This window comes from Epinephelus moara, chromosome 16 (genome assembly GCF_006386435.1).
Source record: "Epinephelus moara isolate mb chromosome 16, YSFRI_EMoa_1.0, whole genome shotgun sequence".
Classification (NCBI taxonomy): Eukaryota; Metazoa; Chordata; class Actinopteri; order Perciformes; family Serranidae; genus Epinephelus; species Epinephelus moara.
Window position 1 is genome coordinate 15200349 of NC_065521.1, and position 22524 is coordinate 15222872.

General features: G+C 42.6%; 1 protein-coding gene across 2 annotated transcripts in view; it reads right to left on the reverse strand.

Moving 5' to 3' along the window:
- Positions 1 to 22524, reverse strand: part of arhgap4b (Rho GTPase activating protein 4b) — a 39583-nt gene that overhangs the window by 15822 nt on the left and 1237 nt on the right. Inside the window, exons 2-13 of one of the 2 annotated variants that reach the window (XM_050065571.1) lie at positions 13133 to 13487; positions 10539 to 10710; positions 10266 to 10428; positions 7334 to 7396; positions 7061 to 7234; positions 6684 to 6812; positions 6095 to 6316; positions 5644 to 5745; positions 4229 to 4414; positions 3718 to 3802; positions 2395 to 2422; positions 1477 to 1504 (exon numbers count right to left, since the gene is read on the reverse strand). In XM_050065571.1, the coding sequence (XP_049921528.1) occupies positions 1477 to 1504; positions 2395 to 2422; positions 3718 to 3802; positions 4229 to 4414; positions 5644 to 5745; positions 6095 to 6316; positions 6684 to 6812; positions 7061 to 7234; positions 7334 to 7396; positions 10266 to 10428; positions 10539 to 10710; positions 13133 to 13202 (1422 nt within the window). In that variant the 5' untranslated portion in view covers positions 13203 to 13487. Of the gene's footprint in view, positions 1 to 1476; positions 1505 to 2021; positions 2119 to 2394; positions 2423 to 3717; positions 3803 to 4228; positions 4415 to 5643; positions 5746 to 6094; positions 6317 to 6683; positions 6813 to 7060; positions 7235 to 7333; positions 7397 to 10265; positions 10429 to 10538; positions 10711 to 13132; positions 13488 to 22524 lie in introns of both variants that reach the window. The other variant, XM_050065570.1, reaches the window with a different exon arrangement.

A 22524-nucleotide genomic window follows, 5' to 3' on the forward strand; every position in this document is an offset into this window, starting at 1 on the left:
AAGCTGGATCTGTCAACACCTCCCCCTGCTGCGCCGCCACACCCATCTCAGCGCACCTCGGTCTGCCAAACTACCAAACTGAGCGCGCCTCGGGTTGCGCTGCTCGAAACTAGCTCTGCGCGGGGTTCGCCACCCTGCGCCACCCTGCGCTGCGCCGGGAAACTAGAGCCCTATAACTCACCTGAGCCTCCCTCGGTATATGGGTGAGTAGATAATGGCTGAGTTTTCATTTTTGGGTGCACTATCCCTTTAAAGAACAGATAAAAGAGTGGTATCAAGCTTGTCATGTAACTTGGCAAGAAAGCGAAAAAGCCTGTCCAAAATGTACAAGCAAACTACAAACTACAAGAAAATTTCATTTTGTGTGATTATCCCATAAGCACCACCTCCTTGTGTTATAAAGATCTTGATCTGGTTAGCACATGCTTTAATTTTGGAAGTGAGTGAAAGAAAGACGCAACTTATTTTTGATGCTATTACCCTTTTTTAAACACATCTGTTTGCAGGATGCGTAGAGATGAGGCAATGTATCTATTTGTGGCGCTGTAAGGTTAATAACGGTAATATGATGATAGTGAAACAAGGTAAACTTTCTTTTCGCCACCATATTAATAATTATTCTAATTAATTTTTTTTTTTTTTTTGTTCTTTGGACAGTACTTTTTCTTTTGCTGGTCCTGCCCCAGTATCAGCCATCAGCCATAACCACAAAATAAAAAATCCAAAATAAAATTATCTAAAGAAGAATCTCCTCCTGCTTTCTTTAAACTTGCGAACGTATTACTCACTGTGAAACTCTGCCTGGGAAAATTAAATATAGGGTCTTCGGGTTTGCTTGCCATACCTTGTTTTGTTTGATTTCATGGGGAATCAGACCTGGGAACAGGCATTAAGAATAACTAGAAAGCAGATGGACTTGTTTGCTTACGTAGGTCCTATAAAGGCACCTTGTAGCTGCTTTATATGTAATGTTACAGAGCCAGCAGTCTGCTTATACAGGTAGTCTGGTTCAGTCCTCTGTTTGTTTAGTCCATACAAAACTGGAGAATGAAATATATATAAATAATATAAATTATAAAATAATCTGAGTTAAGTTGTGGTTTTACGGTGAGTTTCTTGCTGGAACAAAATGTTGTTGCCTTTGGATAGAGGCGGGTTTGCTGTTTCCCTAGCTTCCAAAATGTGTGTCCTCTGCGCTAAGCTTAGCTAAATGGCTTATTTATTGTACAGATATGAGAGTGGTATCTATCATCTTATCTAACTTGCAGCAAGAAAGCAACTCAACTAGTCATGGAGTTTTTACAGTAGAATGTAAACCTCCTTCCAGGGTTGTCAGACCCAGCGCTTCCAAAAAAAACCAAAAACCCAGGGACATGACCTCAGTGTCCTCAATGGTAGCTAAGGCCCTGGTTGCTGCAGGAAAATGCCTAACGGCCTGCATGCACAGTAGTAGCAGTCACAGACGGGGTTTGGTACCTGTGTCCGAGACATTCTCCTTCTTCGTCTGCACCAAGCCAAGCACAGCGGAGAGGAGACAGAGAAAAAGCACAGATTAGAAAAGGCAGAGTAAGAAATACGAGGAATAAAGATTTAGAAGCAGTGGGAAGAGGCGCACATAAGCACACACACTCTCAAAAGAGGAGCCGAGAGAGGAGGCAACAAAGAGGCCAGTGCATTTTAATCCCTTTCACAAGAGAGGAAGAGATAAAAGGGGGGGAATGGATTGAAAGGAGAGAAAGCCAGCAATAAACTATAAGCATCACCATACACACGAAGGCAGCAGTAAGTACACTGGGGGGATGGACTGTCAGTGTGTGCATGTGCATGTGCAAGAAGCCCCCACCAATTCTTCTGCTTTAGTGTGACAGGATTTTCTAAATCATTCCCTTTGGAGGGTTGAAGAGCAGTGCAGTGCAGTGCGGTGCAGCGAGCAAATAAAAAGGAGGTAAAAACAAGGATGTGTTTCAGAGGAATGTTTCTTTTCTTATTTGCATGTGTGTGTGTGTGTGTATGAGTGTTACCTGTATGTAGGAGATTATGTCTGTGGTGAAGAGTGTGTGGCAGAATTGGGAAACAGGTCTGGACTTCCGTACACGCACTGACCGAGCACATTGCATTCTGGGAAATATAATAATAAAATGCATAATGCCATTTTACATGTGGGTATTAAACTCAAGCTCTAAAGATGTTTGCTAATCTCCATTATCAGTTACACTACACATTCCCTCCCCTCCAAATAACAGCTTTAATACATAGGAAATTGCCAAATGGGGCAATTTAGTTGAAATTTGGTGAATCTCTTTCCTCTTCTCCTTGTCCTCTCTGCTCTCTCCGTGTCTCTATGCCTCTCAATCATACTCTCCTTACTCTTAGCTGTCTAAACACACTGTTTACCTGGAAGGGTCACTGTCGACAGCCTCAGCTGGAAGAGAGAGACAGAAAACAAGTGAAAGAGTTAGTTTAGGGTCCTGGTGCAAACAATGTGCAGCATTATTAAAAGGGAACTCCATCCACTTTAAACATCAAAGTCCCTTTACAGGTGTTGGGGAGTACTACTGCATATATGAAAGAAGTTGTATAGGCCTTTTATGGCTCCACAGGAAGCTGTGCAACATTTGGTAAATTACCGCAAGTGATGTCACTTGAGTCAGTTGAGTGGTTCAAGGTAGCAGTCAGTGCTACAACAAACTCATGTGTCTGATCAAATCAGAGATGGGAGTGAGTCAAAAGTATGTCTCAAGTCTTAACCTTAAAGTCTCAAGCAAGTTGCTGTGGTGAGAATCAATCAAGTCAAGTCGAGTCCCTGCTATAAGTCAGGCAAGTCACAAATCGAGTCATATGAAGTTCTGATGATCTATCCCAGCTTCCTCATGTAAATCACAAAACGTTATATTCAACATCTGGTTACATTTCCCAGCTGACGTTTGACCAGCCAATGAGCTAATAAGTTAGCTAAAAAGACACATTCACGTACTTTTCTTTGTGTGTTTGAGACTGAATTTTGAGCTGCAGACCTCGAACACTACTGTTGTCTTCTGACTATCGTCAATGACAACATAGGCACCCTTGAATCTAAATGTTGTAATGTTTTTTGGACTAGCCCCCTTCATGAAAGCTGCATTGGCCTCTTCTGGTCTGCAGCCTCCCAGTAGGTGGCCATGTTTGCGCACTATGCACTAGATATGGCCTAATCATGTTTCAAAGATAAAAACGTAACTTCTCTATATCGAGAAAAATGCAAATATTTAATTTAAAAAAAAGTCCTTTTCAGACATTTGTCTCAAGTCATGAATATCAAGTCAAAGTCAAGTCGACTCTTTTCAAGCAAGTCTCATTCCTCAAATTTGAGACTCAAGTCTGACTCAAGTCTGACACATGACTTGACTTGAGTCAGACTTGAGTCTCAAATTTGAGACTCAAGTCTGACTCAAGTCAAGTCATGTGACTCGAGTCAAGCACCTCTGAATCAAACTGTGGGCCACTGAGTTACATTGTGGGTAATGAAGGTGCCAGGTGAGTGGAATAAAAAGGAAAAGCTGCATCAATTTTGATACTGTATGTAGAGTAGGCTAGCCATCGTAAGTCTGACAGTTACAGGAGTACAGAAAATCAGTGGAGTGAGTGCTAATGCATTTGTAAAAATTGAACCATCACTGATTCAAACAGCAGCAACATTAGATGGAATTGCCAAACGCATCATATAACATTGTAGAGTACCTTTCTGTATGGCATCGTGTAGAATGTCATGTTTGGCTTGAAGTTTGAAGGTCAGAGAACTGCTGATGAGGAACTCCTTCACTTTCTAAGACAAAAAAATGTAAGAAAATAAAACAAACTGACTCAGTGTTGCTGGAATTCTCAAAATTTATCACGTAGTCATCACAATAATTTCTCTTTTGTCCTTCAGAAGGCCATTACTCACTCTTATTATTTAACTCGTGCCAGGAGTGAATGAATAAATCAATGAATGTGTCACCGCCAACAAAATTACATTTCACTTTATCACTGCTTCAGCTAAGACAGTCAGCTGTTTACAGAGCTGAGTCTGTACAACACAAGACACTGAAAATGTGTTTCTTTCAAATTTATGTTGAAACTAAATCATGTCAGAGGCCACAGTAGTTGGCCAATACCAAGTTGTAATTAAAAGAAACTTTAAGCCTCATATGTACTTTTGAAGATATTTAAACAGCAATATGTCCACATTGAGCCAAGTGCAGTAACTTACTGTAAAATAGTAGGTCTCTGTCTCCTGCTGATTGGCTCGACGCTTCGCAAGGGTAAGTTTTTGGGCGGTGTTTCCTCCAGGGGGCTCGTGTGATAGGCTGCTTGGCACGTCGGGGGAGGGGTTACAGTCGCTTTCACACATATTGTCCAGCAGGGCTGTGAGCGTGGCTTTAAGTGTTTTACTGACCTGAGAAAGGGAAAGAAATGTTGACTGGTTAATTCACTTTCCACATTTCCTAGATAATGTATCAATGTAATTTTTGGCTGAACTGAAGCATGTGAAGCCAGTCCTATAAACTGTCTGCCTATAGTCTGTGAGTGTTTGTGTGAGTGACTGAGTAAGTGATGACGCACTAACAGAGCTGGGGGCCCTGACAGTCCTGTATTAGTGTGGTCATCATTGTCTGTAACCAGTGTGGCATAATGGCATAATGGCATAATGGCATGGTGGAATTGGCAAGCTAGCTAGCTAACTAGTTAGCTGCTAAATGACCAAAATTTATCAACCTAATGCTTTATCCCTAAACACTTGTCACAGCGTAGAAAGACACATTGCTATCATTAGATGAGTGATAACTTAGTTTGGCTCATTTTTTTGTAGCCACTGTGATGTAATTTGGAGGAATTTGGTGGAATTTGCAAGCTAGCTAGCTAGCTAGCTAGCTAACTAGCGAGCCGCAGTTGTAGCCTAATGGCTGTTTTGTATGGCATAAAGAGAGGATCATCTCATCAATTTGCTTGGAGAACAGTTGTGTCTGTTTGAAACAAGTGGCTTAAAATCTATGAGTAACCATTATTGAATATTACGTGTCACAATGTCAGAGTGGGGTGCTGCCACCGTCACAAAGAAAAAGTGGAAATAAGATGACATAACAGGTGCCGCCATCTTAGTAACAACCCATAACTAGAGGTTGAAACAATTTATCAGTTTGACAATCAATCATTATTTGGCTAAAATAGTGGCCGATGTCTGCACAGCCTCCATTCGTGATGCAGAGACGTAGCATACATCCCCAGCTGGAGCTGAAGAGGGGAGGGCTGTGTTAACTGATCAGTGGGTACAGCTCCAGAGAAAGCAGGTCTCCTCTGCTGTATAAGTGTGTCTCAGTGTATTGCTTTCCATTCTAAAATGTATTTACATGAATATTTGGGCTCAACCACAAAAGTGGGGCAAAGTGCATGACTGAGTGAATGCCACCACTTCCTGTTTTCAGATTAAAGCCCTCCAGCCTTTCATACACAGCCCGGCCATATTCAAGGCTTTCATCTAATCTTTCATTTAATGTTCATACTGTAAAGTTGAACATTGTCACTTGCTGCAGTGAGTGAGTGAGTAAGTGAGTGAATGAATGGCGGACAGATGGGGACAGACAGACAGACCATTGAAGAAACAGGCAGTGAGAATAATTAGCTGACCTCCTCTGTTTCCAAGGTAACGGCAGCAAGTCGAGACTGAAGTTGCTGGAACCTGGTCTCCAGCTCGTACCTCACCTGGCTCTCCGCGCTCACCTCACACACCTGGAAGACACAAACAAGATATAACACTGAGGGATCATCAAGCTCAGACTGCTGGGATATTGTTTGCAGAGAGATGGGAGGGGCAGAAAGCGGGATTCATAAAACATCTGCCTCCAGTACAAGGATTTTTCCCTTAATTTTTCATTTTAGATCAACTTTAAAAAGACAAATGAGATAAGGAGCAATGTGTGGGACAGGTAAGGTTGACGTTGTAAATGTGACAAGGTAGGGTTATATGATACTGTGGTACAACAGAAAGCAGGTGCACTTAATCCAAGCCAATGTTTTCCCACTGATGCTGATTAAAGCTTCAGTCTGTGGTTGCTGCACAGTAATTCTTATTCTTCACCTGGTCTCCCTCGTGTGGATGGTAGTTAAATCTGAATGGAAGGCAGAAGGCGGCATCGTGTTGCTGTAGCAACGCATCCCTGTCTCCGCCCTGGTCCAGGGAAGTCACGGCAGCCTCCAGCTGCTTGAGACCTGTCTCCTCTGTTTTCTGGATGCGCCACCTACTGGCCAGGTAGCACTTCATCGCCCTCTCCACGGACAGATGGAAACCCAAGTCACAGCACTGCCAGGGAGGAGGGGAGGAAGAGATAGATGGAAGGAGGTAGTGAAGGAGGATTAGGGATAAAGAAAGACAGGAAATGGTGAGATGGGGAGGCAATAATGGAGCAGGGGAGGTAAAAAGGAAAGGGAAAGGGGAGAAAGAATTAATAATGAGGTGATTGTGGTGTGGAAGAAAGGAGGTTTTTTATTTGTTGACAGGGAGTTCTTTAGAAATCAAAGCTATTCTTTTTCCTCATAATATCTCAGCTTTTCTTCAGATAATAACAGGAAAGAGTGGCACACAAAATGGTGACTGAAAACTCACTGAATGCTCTCAGTGTTCCAAGCACACACAGACAATCACACAACACAAATTGTATGTTTCTTACGTCGATGAGAGTGCTGATATCCTGCAGGTAGTACTTGTTCATGGCGGCGTTGGCTGCTGCTAGATTCAGCAGGTAGTCATTACGAGCTTTGGTACACTTCAGCTGGGTCTCCTGCACTCTGCCATGCCTCTGTGCATGCACACACATACGCACACAAATCAAATCAGAGAAGATAAGAACACAAAACCATGTCTTGATAAAAAAAAGTTGCCATCTCCCTCATAAAACCATGTGCATAAAGGAGATATGCATTTATACATTTTTTTACACTCAAACACAGACAAAACAACAGGAACAGGAAATGGTCTGTTTAGTGGAAAACCTAGTTCAAGACTTCCTGTGACTCACACACACAAGCACTGCAGATACACACTTACTTTCTCCATTAATCTCTCCATCTTCTTGACCGAGCTCCGCCTCTGCCCCCCTGATTGGCCGGGCCCGAGCTCAGCTGACTTGCCGGTGTGTCTCTCCTCCAACCGCTCGGCTTCCTTCAGCTTCCCCTCAGCTATCAGGCAGTCTGTGTGGTACTGGTTGTACGTCTTCAGAGCCTTCATCAGTGCACATGTCACATACGGGAAACTCCACATCAGTATCCTCAGTGCATTATTACCTTATTTAGCATTACTGCATGCCAATAAAGTGCTCACCGTCTGCAGTTCAGTGGTGACCTTAAGCAACTCATCTTGCATCTGGATGCCAACTTCTTTGCTCTGCAATTTGCAAAAGTAGATCATTTACCAAATCATTTGATTAACTTTGAAGCAACAGTTGAACATTTTGGGATATACTTTATTGTGGAGAGTTAGATGAGAACATTAATGTCACTTTCATATCTGTAAGCTGGATATTAAGCTAAAGCTGCATGCGATTAGCTTAGCTTAGCACGAAGACTGGAAATGAGAAGAAACAGCTAGCCTGGCTGTGTCCGAAGTTCAAAAATACATCTCCATCACCTCTAACATCCACTAATTAATTTTCTGATAGTGGTGGTGCAGGAATGAGTCCTAAAACCCGTAAATGAGTTAGCATTTTTGCACTCTGTGTTCCCTCGTCTCAAAGTCAGTGGGTTTTTTGAATGAGTTTTTTGCTAGATGACTGAAATAAGGTCTGTGGTTAACGCAAGCTTAAGAGACTAGTTGCCTGACTTGAAAGTGACAACAGTGCTTCCTTCGAATGGGGTTGTGTTCAATGCACGCCCCTCTTGTGGTATTCACAATCACGCAAGTGGAAATTTCATGAGTTGTGATGTGTTTACTGATGTTTTCTGAAATGGTCAGACCATGGTGGATATTAATATACTGTAATTTTACTTGCATAGAGCTGTTCTTCGTAATTTTCTGTCTGAAGATATTTCCAACAGCCTCATGTTTTTCTTCCGTCATTACACCTTTGCATTTCCTGCATTACGTGACCCACTTGCTAGCTTGCTAAATCACCAGCCTAGGTGGCCCCTTGGCATCCATGTTGCTGTTGTCTTGCAAAAGTGTTCTCACGTTTTAACTACCTGAACACCAAGCATGTTGTGTACACAGTTTCCCATGTCGTAACCACAAGCTTTTTCCATTTGAAGGCAGCACAAGACTCCAGCAAATGAGCCTTTGTTCAACCACAGCTTGACATTTTAACATTACAGGTTCTTTTTTAAACAAACAACACATAGGCTACTGTGTTAATTAGAAAGCTCTAGAGGTGCTGGTAGGTATATTTTTGTACCTTTGGACAGAGCCAGGCTAGCTGTTTGCCCCTGATTCCAGTCTTTATGCTTAGCTAAGCTAATTGCCTGTTAACTCTACCTTTTAACATGCAGAAATTAGTGTGGCATCAAGCTTTTCACCTCCCAAAATGTTCAAACTGTTCTTTGAATTACAAATGAACTTAGTGAAAATTAAACTAAAACTCAATGAATACATTAAGAACACTACACAACAATTATAAAGTATCACTCATATGTGCAGTTACTTTGTACAACTACTATGATGGTAGCAATAAGAGACTCAATAGTGTTGACAGTGATTTTAGAAAAAGCTAAAAGGGTCTTGCTGTGCTTGGCGTCGGGCCTGACAACACCTCTTAGCTGCTCTGAAATGACTGTAGTGGCTTAATTAAAATTCTGCTCACTTTTCAACTATGAGAAGGTAGGGAAAGTGTGTCTGACAACTAGTAATTTGAGCAAGATGAGTCTGTGTGCTTTACAAAATGAATGAGACTGCAGATGCCACTGCAGCACCAAGACAGATAACAGGACAAGTACATGAGGAGGGGATTTAGAGGACTTTCACTGTGTTCAGTGAGTGTCAACGTACTACGAAAATATATTAAAAATTGAATGTGGCAGCAATGAAAAAAAGCCATCTTGATGACTTTATGCACTGAGTCTTGGACTTGACTGTGGAGTCATTTCAGTTGTTTGTAACATGATGTTAGTGTAGTGGTGAGCTTATTCTGCTCTGCTCCAGACACTGACGGTCAAGATAACATTTTTGAAATTAAGTGCAATCATTTCTACTTAATTAAAAGGTCCAGTGTGAAGGATTTAGGGTCATATACTGGCAGAAATGAAATATACTATTTATAACTATGCTTTCGTAAGTGTATAATCACCTGAAACAAAGAATCTGTGTGTTTTTGTTACCTTAGAATGATCGGTTTATATCTACATACAGAGCGGGCCCTCTTCCACGGAGCCCGCCATGCTGTTTCTGCAATAGCCCAGAACAGATAAACCAAACACTGGCTCTATAGAGCCACTTGCCACCATAGTTCTCCTACAGTACACACATGGCACCAGGCGCTCCAGGAATGCCACTCAGCCTTACTTCGAATTCCCAATTCCCAATAGCCCCTTACTGTGTCATGGCAAACACACACACAAAAAAAAACCTGTGGTACCCAGAGGCATTTTCCCCCTAAGCCACCATTATCAAAGAAACGCCTGTAAAACTGTTGATACCTCAAATCACAAACAGGGCAAATTACGACTCTTTCTATTATAAATTTTTGATCTATGGCGGTTTTATGTTTCTAAAAATTTCCTTGAGCCTAGAAGAGCAATTTAAAAATCTGTGAAGTCATCCCAATGTTAAATCTATGAGACAAGTGGGAGAAACATTACTACGCATATTCAGTGGGAGGCATACTACGGAAGCAAATCTGGAAGCTAGAAACTTTTTGAGCCGTATGTGCCAGGTGAGCAATTCCATTATCATATAGGTGCCGTCATGGTGTCAAGTGTCCTGTCATTATTACTGTATATATCTATGCTTGAATCATGGCAGAAGTTTCAGTTGGTTGCAATCTGCAGCCTCATGGCGAGATGCCATTTAATCCTACACACTAGACCTTTAAAAACACAAGACTTGTATATGGCAGTACTTATACAAGGACTTATAAAAGAAAGAATCTGCTGCTTAAAAGTGCATCCAGAAGTTTTACCACATCTCTGTATCTCTGCATTGAATATCATCAGTAACATGTTACATTAACAGAGGAATGATGGGAGGATGACCTCCAAGGATAGGTTTGCATGTCTACTGTGTTTGTTGCTGCGTGAATGTGACCTAACACCAAAGATGCACTCACTCGTTTGTGCAGACGGTGTGTATCCTCCGTGCTGTGCGCCAACCGCTGTGTGAGTGTGTTGCAGCAGGTGTCACCCAGTGCTGCATGTTCCCGGCTCTCCAGACGAGTCTGAGTCAGCAAAACAGACCAGACCTGACACACAGACTGACCCCACTGCTCCTTCCTGGAGGAAAAACAGACATCCTTACTGAATTACGGATAAATAAAACACTGAAGAATCACCTGAGGAATGGACAGGACACATGTGCACTCACATATTGCACACGCACTTACTTCTTAGTCTTGTGGGTGAACCGCTCGGTGAGTTTGTCGAGGGCGCGCGCATATTCAGCCTCAATGTCTCCTCGGCGCCGGAGAAACTCAGAGAGGTCTGAGAGCTGCTGTTGTTTCACCTCCACCTGAGAGTCTAAAATCTTTATCTGGTCTGTCAGCTGGGCCCGCAGGTCTGACACAAACACACACAGACAGACAGAAGTGGAGGGACACAGAGAGAGACGGACAGACATGGAGAGAAAGAGGACAGTTATTTAAGGTGTAGTCATTTTAGATAGTTCTTAACATGGTGCTGTGTTTTCAAGTGTTAATTTTTCTTATAGGTTTGGTTATAACTTGTAAATTAATGTTTAAGAAATGAGGGATTGAGGTCTTGATTGATAGCTGTGTGTGCCAATCGGTATGCTCGCTATGACTGATGCTGACCGCGATAGGTCAGACAGGTGTCTGGGCAGGAACTCCATACCAGTGAGGATTGCTACTACGCAGACTCTGACTCCAAATGAAGTCATCAGCACAAGATGGTAGCGACCATGTCTTGGATATTTTGGCTTTACATTTGTGCAGTAGGGGAAAGTGGAGACACATCGTCCATCTTTATATACCGTCTATGATAACACCGTAGTGGTTTTATCAGGACGTATTATCTCTATGGTTCGGTAATGCAAAGAAGTCTCTTTGTTTTGGAAAGTACATTTACTTACTGTACTCAAGTGCCATTTTGAAGTACTTATACTTTACTCTACTACATTTATTTAACAGCTATAGTAACATATTAACCCTTAGCATTAAGCTCCACATGTTAATCCTTTAAAATACAACCTTTTCCAACCTTTTTGTCTTGTGCCTTACCAAAGTGCTGTGTCTGTTTGAGGTCTTCTTCTCACATTTCTGATACACACAATATGTGGTGTTAGCAGTTAAACCAAAGAGTGATTTCCCCTCACCACTGGTTACAGCAGTTACTACAGCCTCCTGACCCATAGTGGCTGAACAGTGTGGTTGTGGAGGCGTAACTCCCACCCTCCACTTACCCCTCAGGTTAAGCTTATGGTCACACATGAGCGACTGCATGCGAGTGAGCAGTGCCTACTGAGCTGATAACAAACACAGAAAGACAGCTTGCTAGCTCATAGCTAGCTGGCTAACAAATACCATGAAATATGACGATATTGGTGTATTTTCCATCTTACACTTCCTGCCAATATTATACAATATGAGCTGGTTAGACACAGACACAAACAATGTCTCCTCCAAACATACTGTACTTCTTTGCTATTTTTTGGGGCTGTGACTTTGCTGTGAGTTCACCAAAGTTGAAGTCCACGGGGTGCGAAGATCCTGCTAGCAGATGCATGCACACACAGGCATAAAGTGCACAGGGAAGATTTATGCAGTGTCTGTCTAAAGTATACACATAAAACTAATACATGCATACACAATCAGCGCTGGCTTTACACCTGTGATTAATTTGATGGTGCCTGGGGACACCCATGGCTCTATGAGGAATAGTTCATTCACACAATAATTGAACTAATAAGAAATGATTACGAAAGAAATTAGAGAAGATACAACAATGTCTTTGCTAATTCCACATCTCCACTAGTGAATGAGAAGATATAAAAAGCTGTCCGTGCTGTCATTCGGAGGTGCAATCACTAGAGAATTACTGAGTAATCTGACACAGATTATTACACACAGCTCCCTTGTAATAACCCCAGTATACATGCATACAAGCTTGTGTGCATAATACAAGGTTATTATACACACAAGCTTGTATGTAAACACAAGCAAGCCAGTAGCGATGTGGCCCAGCGCAACACTTTGCTGTGAAAAGACTAATACAAACATCATTCTCTCAAATAACCCCGCCTTAGCTTTGCCCTCCCACTTCTCTCTCTATCTCTTCTTCCCTTACCTGTTCTTGTATCTCTTTTTCTTTTCCTCACTCAGACAGACCCCCCCCCACCCTCCGCCCGGCCCGCTCTTTCTTTCCCCTCTTTCCTCTTTTTCTCCGTCTCTGTGTGAGTACACAGCCCGGGGCTGACTGGATATGAGGAGACAGCATCACTAATACTGGCTATAAATACACCCTTGTAGTACAGTACAGAGAGCCACCCAGCTACGGCATGCACCCTCCAAAACATAGCACATGACACACACACACACACACACACACACACACACACACACACACACACACACACACGTTACTGTTGTCATGTGAAAATCCTGTAATGCCAAAATTTGTCATGCTCATGTTTTTACTTTCATTAAGGGATTCTGTGCTCTCATGTTGGCTCACTCTCACTCTGCATGGATCGTCACTGAGTTAAAAACAAGAGGGATTTAATCACTTTAGGTATTTTTGAGTACACATGTAAACATATGCACAAATGCATTCAGTGAGAGTCTGTGTCTAGATGACTGGGCAGAGCAACTGCACACATTCATGCATGGATGCACTTGTGCTATCTTATATGCATTCATGCATGCAGGTAAGTGCACAAACAGAAGTGCAATAAAGGGCACAGACGCACACAGAGACAAACACACTCACACACACATACATATGCAGATCCGGAGCGTCTTACCTTTCATCTGCGATTCGTACTCGGCCAGACTCCCCTTCTCCTTCCTTAGCTTTCCATGTGATGTCATCATCTTTGACCCTTGACTCTGTCACTGAGACCTTCCTTCCTGATCTCTGATTCTTCTTGTAGCCTCTCAGTCACGCCTCCTGGCACCTTTCAACCTTAGTTCCTGCTCCGGCTCTGTAGTCTGTGACCTTCCACCTCTGACCCCCTTGGCCTTGCTGTTCTACAGCTGTGTGCAGAGCATCGGCATCAGTGTCGATGTGCTGCGCTCTGCGGGGATGTCAGTCGGGTCGATGTGCTCATGGAATCCCTTAGGTTTCCGATATGAATGCTGATCCATAGGTGAACGGGCCTGAGCAGCGGACAGAGGGATAAAAAGAGAGTGGAGGAAGAGAGGATAACGGTTAGAGAAGCAGTGGATATGGATGACAAGAGGACAACTAGGGGCAAGAAATGCAGATTTACTGAGACCAGAATAAGAAAATGAGAGAGCCAGAGGACAAATGAGGCCAGGGCGACAAGACAGAAAGGGACAGTGACACCGGAGAAGGGAGATTTAATAGGAAGGACAGCGAGGGTGGGGGGCAGAGCGCCGAATGGACAGTAAGAGAGCAAAGTGATGGGGATGTGAGGGAGGAAGGATGGGGGATGGGAAGATGAGAGGTGATGAGTAATAGCAGTAATGAAGGACATTCAAGGCCTTGAGGTCGAGGGTTGGCAATGTCCATAAAGGTAATGGTCAAATACACAAGCAACTGTCTTCAATCATTTTTTTGTCACATACTGTACCAAGTTCAACACGATTCTTGGAGGAAAAAGGTCAAGAAGAGAATCTAGAGTCACAGTAGGATAAAGTAAATACTCTCTGGAGAAACTGGGATCTACTTTGGGTCTCGACTCATGTTTTGATGTATTAACAAACTATAGCATTCATTTTGTGGGTTGCCATTGTTGTTCACACACATTAAAGGGAAACTCCACCAACTGTACACATCAAAGTCAGTTTACTCATCATGAGAAAAAAGTTGTTTGATGTCTTTTGCGGTTCTGAAGAAGCTTTCACAAGTTTGAAAAACTAACCCTAGTGATGTCATCAGGGTCGTCTCATCAAGAGCAGTGGGAGAAGTCGCTAGCGTCAGAAGTACATTTGATCACTTTGAATTCCTATTTCAAAGTTTTATTGAAATGAAAGACGGTATAGATACTTCGATACCCATGAGTCTCAGCTACTGTTTCTGTGGAGCAGAAGCTCGTTAATGGTGTGATTCAGAGCTGCTGTGAGTTCAAAACACTTTGTTCTGTCTACACCGGCTCCACCCTCTACTGGACTCTCGGGATAATGCTCGCCTCCAATCAAAAGGACGAATTTGCCCAATGAAATTTGCGTAAATGTAGCTTGCCAATCAAGACATACCTATCAAAATACGTGCAGAACCCACAGTGTAAAGCAGGAGTATTTAGCCATCAGTGTCGTAGTCTATGTCCTGCCTGTCCACGGTTCTGTCTCTTCTCCTTTTCAAGGTTTGTACTTGCTTGAACGACACGACTGGTGAAAAGGGTTGGATGTGTGTCATCGGTCCGACAGCCCATTGGTCCGACATCCCATTAGTCCAACGTCCCGTTGTTCCGATATGTGATTATACTAGGCTATACTGTATTTGTGTACCATAGAGGATCAGCAAACGCAACAAAAGTAGGCTACTGGTCGAGATACAAGTGTCATAGAGAAGAGAGAATGAAACACCATAACCTCCTGTTATTAACTCTGGGGTCCGGGTTGTGTGGGGAGCTCTCCGCGGTGCTGAACAGCTCCCGGCGGGCGTATTTCTACCTTGATGGTGCGCCGCGACCAGCTCTGGGTCAGCTGGGAAAGGCTTGAGGCGAAGCAGGCTCACGGCTTATGTGTTTGCCACTTTCTTTTTCATTTTAACCCACACCATGATCTTTTCCTAACCCTAACCAAGTGTTTTTTGTGCCTAAACCTAAGCAGACCTTAACCACAGGGCATCATGATGATTTCGGAACAACGGGACTTCGGAACAATGGGTTTAATATGGTCGGAACAATGGGTTGTCGGACCATTGGGCTGTCGGACCAATGGGCAGTTCCCGTCAGTTGTGCTGCAACTAACTCCTCTGTGGGCACAATATACCCACATGTTTACGTGCTCCTTGATGACCTCGGTAAGGTGGTGTGCAGGGTTTCTATTGCTTTCCATTGCTTGCAAGGTTAGACGATGGCTCAACCCAGTGTGGTTGCTTACCACCAGGGTTGGCTGGGGCCTCCTACTTCTCTGCTGTGGCAGCCTAGGTTTAGCCAGTCAGAATCAGTTTAGCTGGGTGAATGTTATGTCGCAGGAGGGCTACATTCATCAGGTTCCACTCACTGTACCTGTAGGGTCCAGTAGAGGGCAAGCCTGTGTGAGAAAGCACGAAGGTTGTGATATTGTAACCCTAGTTCTATTAGCACAGGTGGAACCCTCTACCTCATAGTGATAGTTTTATATGCCTTACATGTATTTCGGTAGGCACGTCCTGATTGGCTTTGCCTGTGCTAACACAACTAGGGTTACAATGTTATAACCTTTGTTCTTGAGTTGTGAACAAAACACATAGCTCCTACATTCATTTGAAACTAACCTAGAGTCACATTCATTCATAAGCTGCAAATTGTATTTTCTCTGTTCTGTGATGCTGGGGATGTTTCTTCCTGAATCACCCTGGGAGTTGTAGTTTTTATCGATACAGTCTTGTATGCTGGACTTTTTTTCTCAGAATAGCTCCTCCCATTTTACAACAGTTTTGGGCTTTTAAATGGAAAACATAAGTGATGAGCGTTAGGAATCAATTTAAAAGACATGGTTGGTTACCAGGGATTAATGAAGATATGCACTGAGATGCATTATGGGAAGTGTAGGATCAAGCACTTGTGAGAGTAAACTAGGGACTGAAAATAAGGATATCTGAGCCTCTGCTGCATAGTTTTTGAATGTTCTTTTATAAAGTTGCCTCATGCAAGTCGTCCAACTTCATGGATGTGCAATACTAAACTACTGGAGTACCCCTTTAAAGGCAGTTTTGGCATGTTTTAAATGTCTAAAACTGTTAGATGCTGTTGAATGAGAAACATTGGAAGACAATAAAAAATCAGCTTCTGGAATTGTTCTGCTTGTACAGTAGAAATTAAAAGTCCAGGTAGCCTACAGTTATAACCAAATTAGTCCTACGTGCACATGATTAAATGCTTACATTGCATTAGACACAGACATTTGCATGGATGTTTATTAGTCAGCGTAAACTGTACTGAGAAGATGAGTTCACACACTCACTGTGTCTTGCTTTTTACTTTCACACAGGCCGGCAAGCACACAAACACACATATACACACACACGCAGAGGCAACTTCACTTCCCACATCCTGTGTCAGTTTCTCAACAGGTTTCAGCACTCTGCAATGGGTGCCAAAGTGTGCTGCTTTCACTGGAAACATTGTTCCTCAATCAGCCTCAAGTAATAATTTGGGTTTTGATAAAACCCAAACTGTGAACTCCAACAGAAACCACATCTAATGTGACCTAATACTGACCTGGTTTCAGGCGGTCTCCTGTAAGTCACAGTGCTGTGGGAAAACTTTATATTGCTCTTGATTGTTCTAACATGTTGCATTTAACTGAAGCCCATTACTCAGAACTAAAAAAGAAGGCAGTCAGACTCTCGTTTCCTCTTGCCAAAACCGTGTGGTGGATGTGAGGCAGACACACTTCAGCAACGGTTTCAGAAAGAAATGGAGACCAAATGGAGAAGTGTAGCAGATAGATTTTTCTGAAAATGAGACTGTGAGGGCCCCGAGACCTTGGAGGCTCCGGAGGCCTTCATCAGCGTGCGACCTTAATCTGCACAGAACAAAGCGAATGTAAATGATCTGGGAAAGAGGGAAGAGGGGGTTGCGAGAGATCCAGCAAAAGGCCGGGGAAAAGAGAGAACCCGACTGGCTGAGGGGGAGAGACGCAAAAAGGGCAGTGGGGGCAGAGAGACGGAGGTTATCTGGAAACAGTGTTTCATACTTAAAGTCAAGGTCAATGAAAGAAGGAGGTCATGCGGTACACGCAGTGAATATAAAGTAGATTGAAGACAAGAGAGGATACATGTGGTGCAGTGTGATAGATCCTTATTGCTACTGAGGGGATTTTCTGCTAATTTCTTCTGAGGGAAAAAAATGAAGCACTAAGCAGAAGTAATACAAGCGGGATATTGTGTTTGATGTTATGAAAGATACTGTACGGGGTTTTCCTGACATCGCTGACAGCCAACCACACTGAGCGACGTTGACCCTGTTACTGTACAGAACTTCATCTCATGTTATGTCTTTTGCAGAAATATTTCCAAAATTCTTACAGCTGCATTGTGTCTCAACGGCTGCTTCCTGTGAGCAGTAAAATGGTCCCTGATCCCTGCAAACGTGGGACAAAGCCAAACCATTACTAATGCAGAGTAAAATGTCAAAAACAAAACACATGGGTGTCAGCAGGACCCTCGGCCAGATGATCTCACTTCCTGAAAAGCTGACTTTTGGGGAAATATGAGGTTTTTAAGCTGAACTGTAACAGTGTGCACAGACGTTGAATTATCATCCTTATCGGCGCAGTATGATCACAGATAAGCACTGAACTGTTAAAAGGGTGCACACGTGTCGAACATGATATTATGCTGATTTGTGCTACAGCTGTACATTCACCGCTCTGAACACAAGTCAGGTAGAGTCAGGTGTGACACACATCTGTCTGACAGACTGATTGGAGAGGCTCTTACAGACACAAACATGATTAGGAGACGACGCGTGTTGCAATTTATGCTGCAGGAGGAAGCAGGGAGACAAACAACACTTGGAAAATATAATGTTAAACAATAGAATGGATAGACAAAATGGTTTTAAACTATAATCAAGCATACAACAAAATAAGAACGATTCATGCTGCACGTGCACTGTGTTATCTTATTGTGCAGGGTCTACTGTAGGTGTAGCACCGATATGAAGCGTAATGGAATTAACTCATATAATCAGCAGCAGACACGACCTGTGCTGTCACAGCTTACAGCAGCTTTTTGTGGTACAGACCTCATCATGACCTGAAGTAGTTTTAGCAGGAGATAGGTGTGTTTCCGTTTACGGTAGCGCCACAGCATGTCTTTCCTTTTTTTTAATTATGTTATTTAGATGGACTGACAGTGTCTGGCAATCTTGCTGCAAGTCCTACTAGTGAAAGGCAGCTTAAAAGGGCTCTCCACCTATTTTACAAATCAAGGTCAGTTTACTTGTCTTGAGAAGTACCACTCCAGTTGTTAAAATAGAATGCAGTGTTCTTTGACTGATACTGGATATTTAAAGTCAGGATATCTTGGCCTCTGCTGCATCGATGTTTATCATTCCTTTTAAAATCTGTCTCTTGTGAGCACCCAAATTTTATGAAAGAGCGACACTAAATAGCTTCAGTAGAATGACAATTACAGGATAATGCTGGATGTTATAGGCCTAACTCAGCGTGACAGTAGTACAAGATGAGATGAGTCATCGAGCTTGTTTATACCTGGTATGAACATGCATTTTGTTAATCTGAACACAAGTCGACAGCTGAGACACATTGCCGTTCACACCTGTGTCTATTGTCCAGCTGACCACTTGTGTTTGGATATCTTTATTGCCTACGTCCCATATGCTGGAAGGTCAAAGGGCCCTGTGCATGGTTATTAAGTTCCCACTCTCGCCAACATGCTTGCTAGTCATGTGTCATGTTAGCGGTTGTGTCTATATGGCTGGAGACATCGCTGTTAGTAGAATTTGGCACATGTCCTTCCATTGGGCAAAACGATGGATGGTCACGCAACACTTTGTCCAACTGGTCGTAAAATGGGTAATGGTGCGTTCCATATAGATCTTACAGCTTGTTTACGTCTAGGTCGTAAATGGTACAAACGCAAACGGGGACGCATTTTACGACATCATCTTGAGTCTCAGCACTTGTAGCAACGTAAATGGATCATAGCATAATGGTCCGTTCCATATAGATCTTACCGCTAGTAAGGCGGTAGGAAAGACAGGAAGCTGCGCAAAATTACGCAGCAACACGTCATGACACGCCTCTTTGAGGCAGTTCTACCAGTAGCGGTCTCGTACGAACTCAGAGGACTACGAGTTTTGAAAGACTGACGTGAGCAAAGATGGCTGCGCCCTATATTTACCATAAGTGGCTCTGCTCTTTACTATTATTTTTACTGTTTAGCAAATTTGAGTCTTCATTTTAATTACTCGTACACATTATAATGCCTTATGGGAATGATTTATGATGTGTTGTTGTGCGTGGAATGTCGTTTATGTGTTGTTTATCCGTTGGTGTTGGTGAAAGTAGCTAGCAGTGTTGCTAATATAAAAGGCTCCACTACTGCAATAGCAACGACTGCTTTCTTGGAGGCATCCATCTTTGTTTACGTTTAGGCTGTAAATGGTACAAGCGCAAACGGGGACGCATATCGCCAATTTAAACAGGAAGTTATGACATTTTACAACATCATCTTGAGTCTCACCGCTCGTAGCACTGTCGCCAAAACAACCAATACGCCCTGCACTGATGACGTAGTCCTTGTTCGGGACACATCAGGACACGCTAGCATTTACACTACAAAAGATATGTGTTCAAATGCGTCCACTTCAGCATGTGGTTTGAGTGATTGGATCATGATGGATCACATCCTGGTGGTTGTTTACACTTGAATTTAGCATGGTCCACTTGTGATCAGATCACCCAAGACATGTATTGATACCAGGTACACGCAGGCTGAGATAGTCAGTGAGCAGGCCAATCCTAAATTGGCAACCATAACTAGGTACAGGAGGCCTGTCAAGCTTTCAGGACAAGGGAAAATGCCGAAACATTGCTCATATGAAGCCCACAAGTCCAACAGCAAATATCCTCAAAATTTAGGGGTGGGTGTCGTATTTTTTGCTTTTCTGAAACTGAAATCTCAAGAGGAAAAATGACCTCACTCACAGCTGAATCCATTAAACATTCAACAAAAACTTCTTTGTTTTCTCAAGGTAAGACACTAGCTAGCTTAGCACGTTGGCTAACAAAGACAGATTAATATTCATCGTAAATTACTTGTGTTTTAAGTTAGGCAGTTGTTTACCGTTTGAGGCTGTTGGCACCGTAAACAAATGGAGAAGTGGGATAATTTAGTTTTGCTAGCAATGGGCTAAAACAGATATTAGCTAGATAATGAAAGGTGTAGGGAGTCATAAATGTTAGCCTAAAACAAAACAATACATTGAATTACCCTGCTGTGCAAGAACATTATTGTTCCTACATATGTTTACCCACAGTTTTAATGTCCTCTTTATTCACACTGACCGTCAATAGATCATATTCTGAATGTTACTTTTAAATGCATGTAGTAATGTTGTAGTCCTTTCTGTCTACTTCTTTCTGATACTTTAGTGTTATTTCAGAAATATGTGATTATTTCCTTTGGATTATCTCTCACTGTCTCTCACCTGATAATGCATATTGACATGTAAGGTGCGAAAGTTAACCAATAAGTAACCAAGGAGGTGGGGCTTTGCAAAGGGTCGATTGAGTGAAAATGGCTTATGGATTTTATTTTTTATTTGTAAAAGCTAGAAAGTGTTATTTAAAAAGTTCCACAGTCTCACTTTAAGATGAAGTATCCAATCAGATTCTAAGCCTGTGCTTTCTCACAGGCATGCTACCGCAAAACACTGAAGCTGATCCACTTTGAACCCCTGGAAGCTACCTGACATGTCAGCTCATTCATTGGCTGCTAGATTGCAAGGCAAATCTGAAAGCAGCTCACAGAGCCAACCTGATTGCACCACAACAGGTAGAGCGCCCTCATACTGGCTGTGGCCCCGGGTTTCATTTAGAACGTGTCATGAGATTTAGGCCGATGCAAGATTAGCTATGCAAAGTAGCAAAATCCAAATTCATCATATCACTGACAAAGTTTGCTTCTTGCCAGAGTCTCTCTGCACTCTTCTGTATCCCTCTCAACTGCTGCTTGTGCAGCAGCTGCCGTAGCAAACAGGAAACCATATCATAGTACGCTACCACAGGTTTTTACTCTTGCACCATCTGTAGAGAATTACTCTGTACCTGCAAATCTCACAGAAAGTTTTCAGCAGCAGCTTAATCCTGGCTCTCATCACTGCCAAAGCACACAGCACAGGAACAGCTAGTTTCAAGGTGGCAGTGGAGAGCTGCACATAATGCATCACAGAAAAAAAAGTGTGGCCACCACTACTTGTGACATTTACAATAAAAGGGTCTTTGGCAATGCAGCTTAGTGAATATATTTTACACAGAGTATAAGGTGCCTTTCAGATTTTGGCAAGGTAGCTAATTGCAGCAGCACTGAGAGCAGTTTTATATCAGACAGGCCTGCAAAATTAAAGCCAAAGGCCGCAGAAGAATTTCCACTGCCGTCTATACTTCTCAAGACCTGCCCTGGTCCAGTTTAATGTAGAGGATCATTTACAGGTAATGTTTGTGGAATGCATACCTGTGTGTCCTGGCAGAGAGCATGAATAAGAAAGTGAAATGAAAACTGTTTCGGACAGTCGGGCACTGTGAGGGCCAAGAGGCTGTCAGGCTGGCCACATCCGCTCCTCTGGCCCTGCTGAAGCCGCTACTGCTCCAGCAGGACTTTCCCTGGAACACTCTCTGACAGCGCTCATTAGAGGTCAATTCAGATTCGGGTCTTTAATCTGAGGTTCTTTCTATACTACAGGCTGCATAAGTGAATCTCAGTGTGAAACTTAAAGAAGTGGGAAGTAACTGGTGCCTTAGCTCAAAGTACTGTACTTAAATACAATTTTGAGGTACTTGAACTTCACCTAAGTGATTCCATTTTATTGTAAGTTATACCTCTGCTCCATGACATTCATCTGACAGCTTTACTTAAAGATACAAAATCAGATTAGTTACGTTAAATTCATGTTTACACTTAGATAGTAATGATCAATGATTATAAAACAATAGTGCAGCATATATTATACTGAAATGGGCCATTCTGCATAATAGGTACGTTCACTTCAGATACATACAATATATTGTGATGGCAATAAGTTGTAGTGTTACTTAAGGAAAATTTTTAGCAGAATTTGAACACAACATTTTTTTTTTTTTTTTTTTACTTAAATAAAAGAAGCGTTTTTTCCAATACTGAATGATACAATCTCATATCTCTGCTCATACTCTTTCAGATTTGGAGGTAGAATTTCATATTTAATGTTATATGTTTCTTAAGTGATGTTGGTTACCATAGCTCAGAGGTAAGCACAACCTTAGGAAGTGGAGTAGATCAGAATCAGGGTCACTT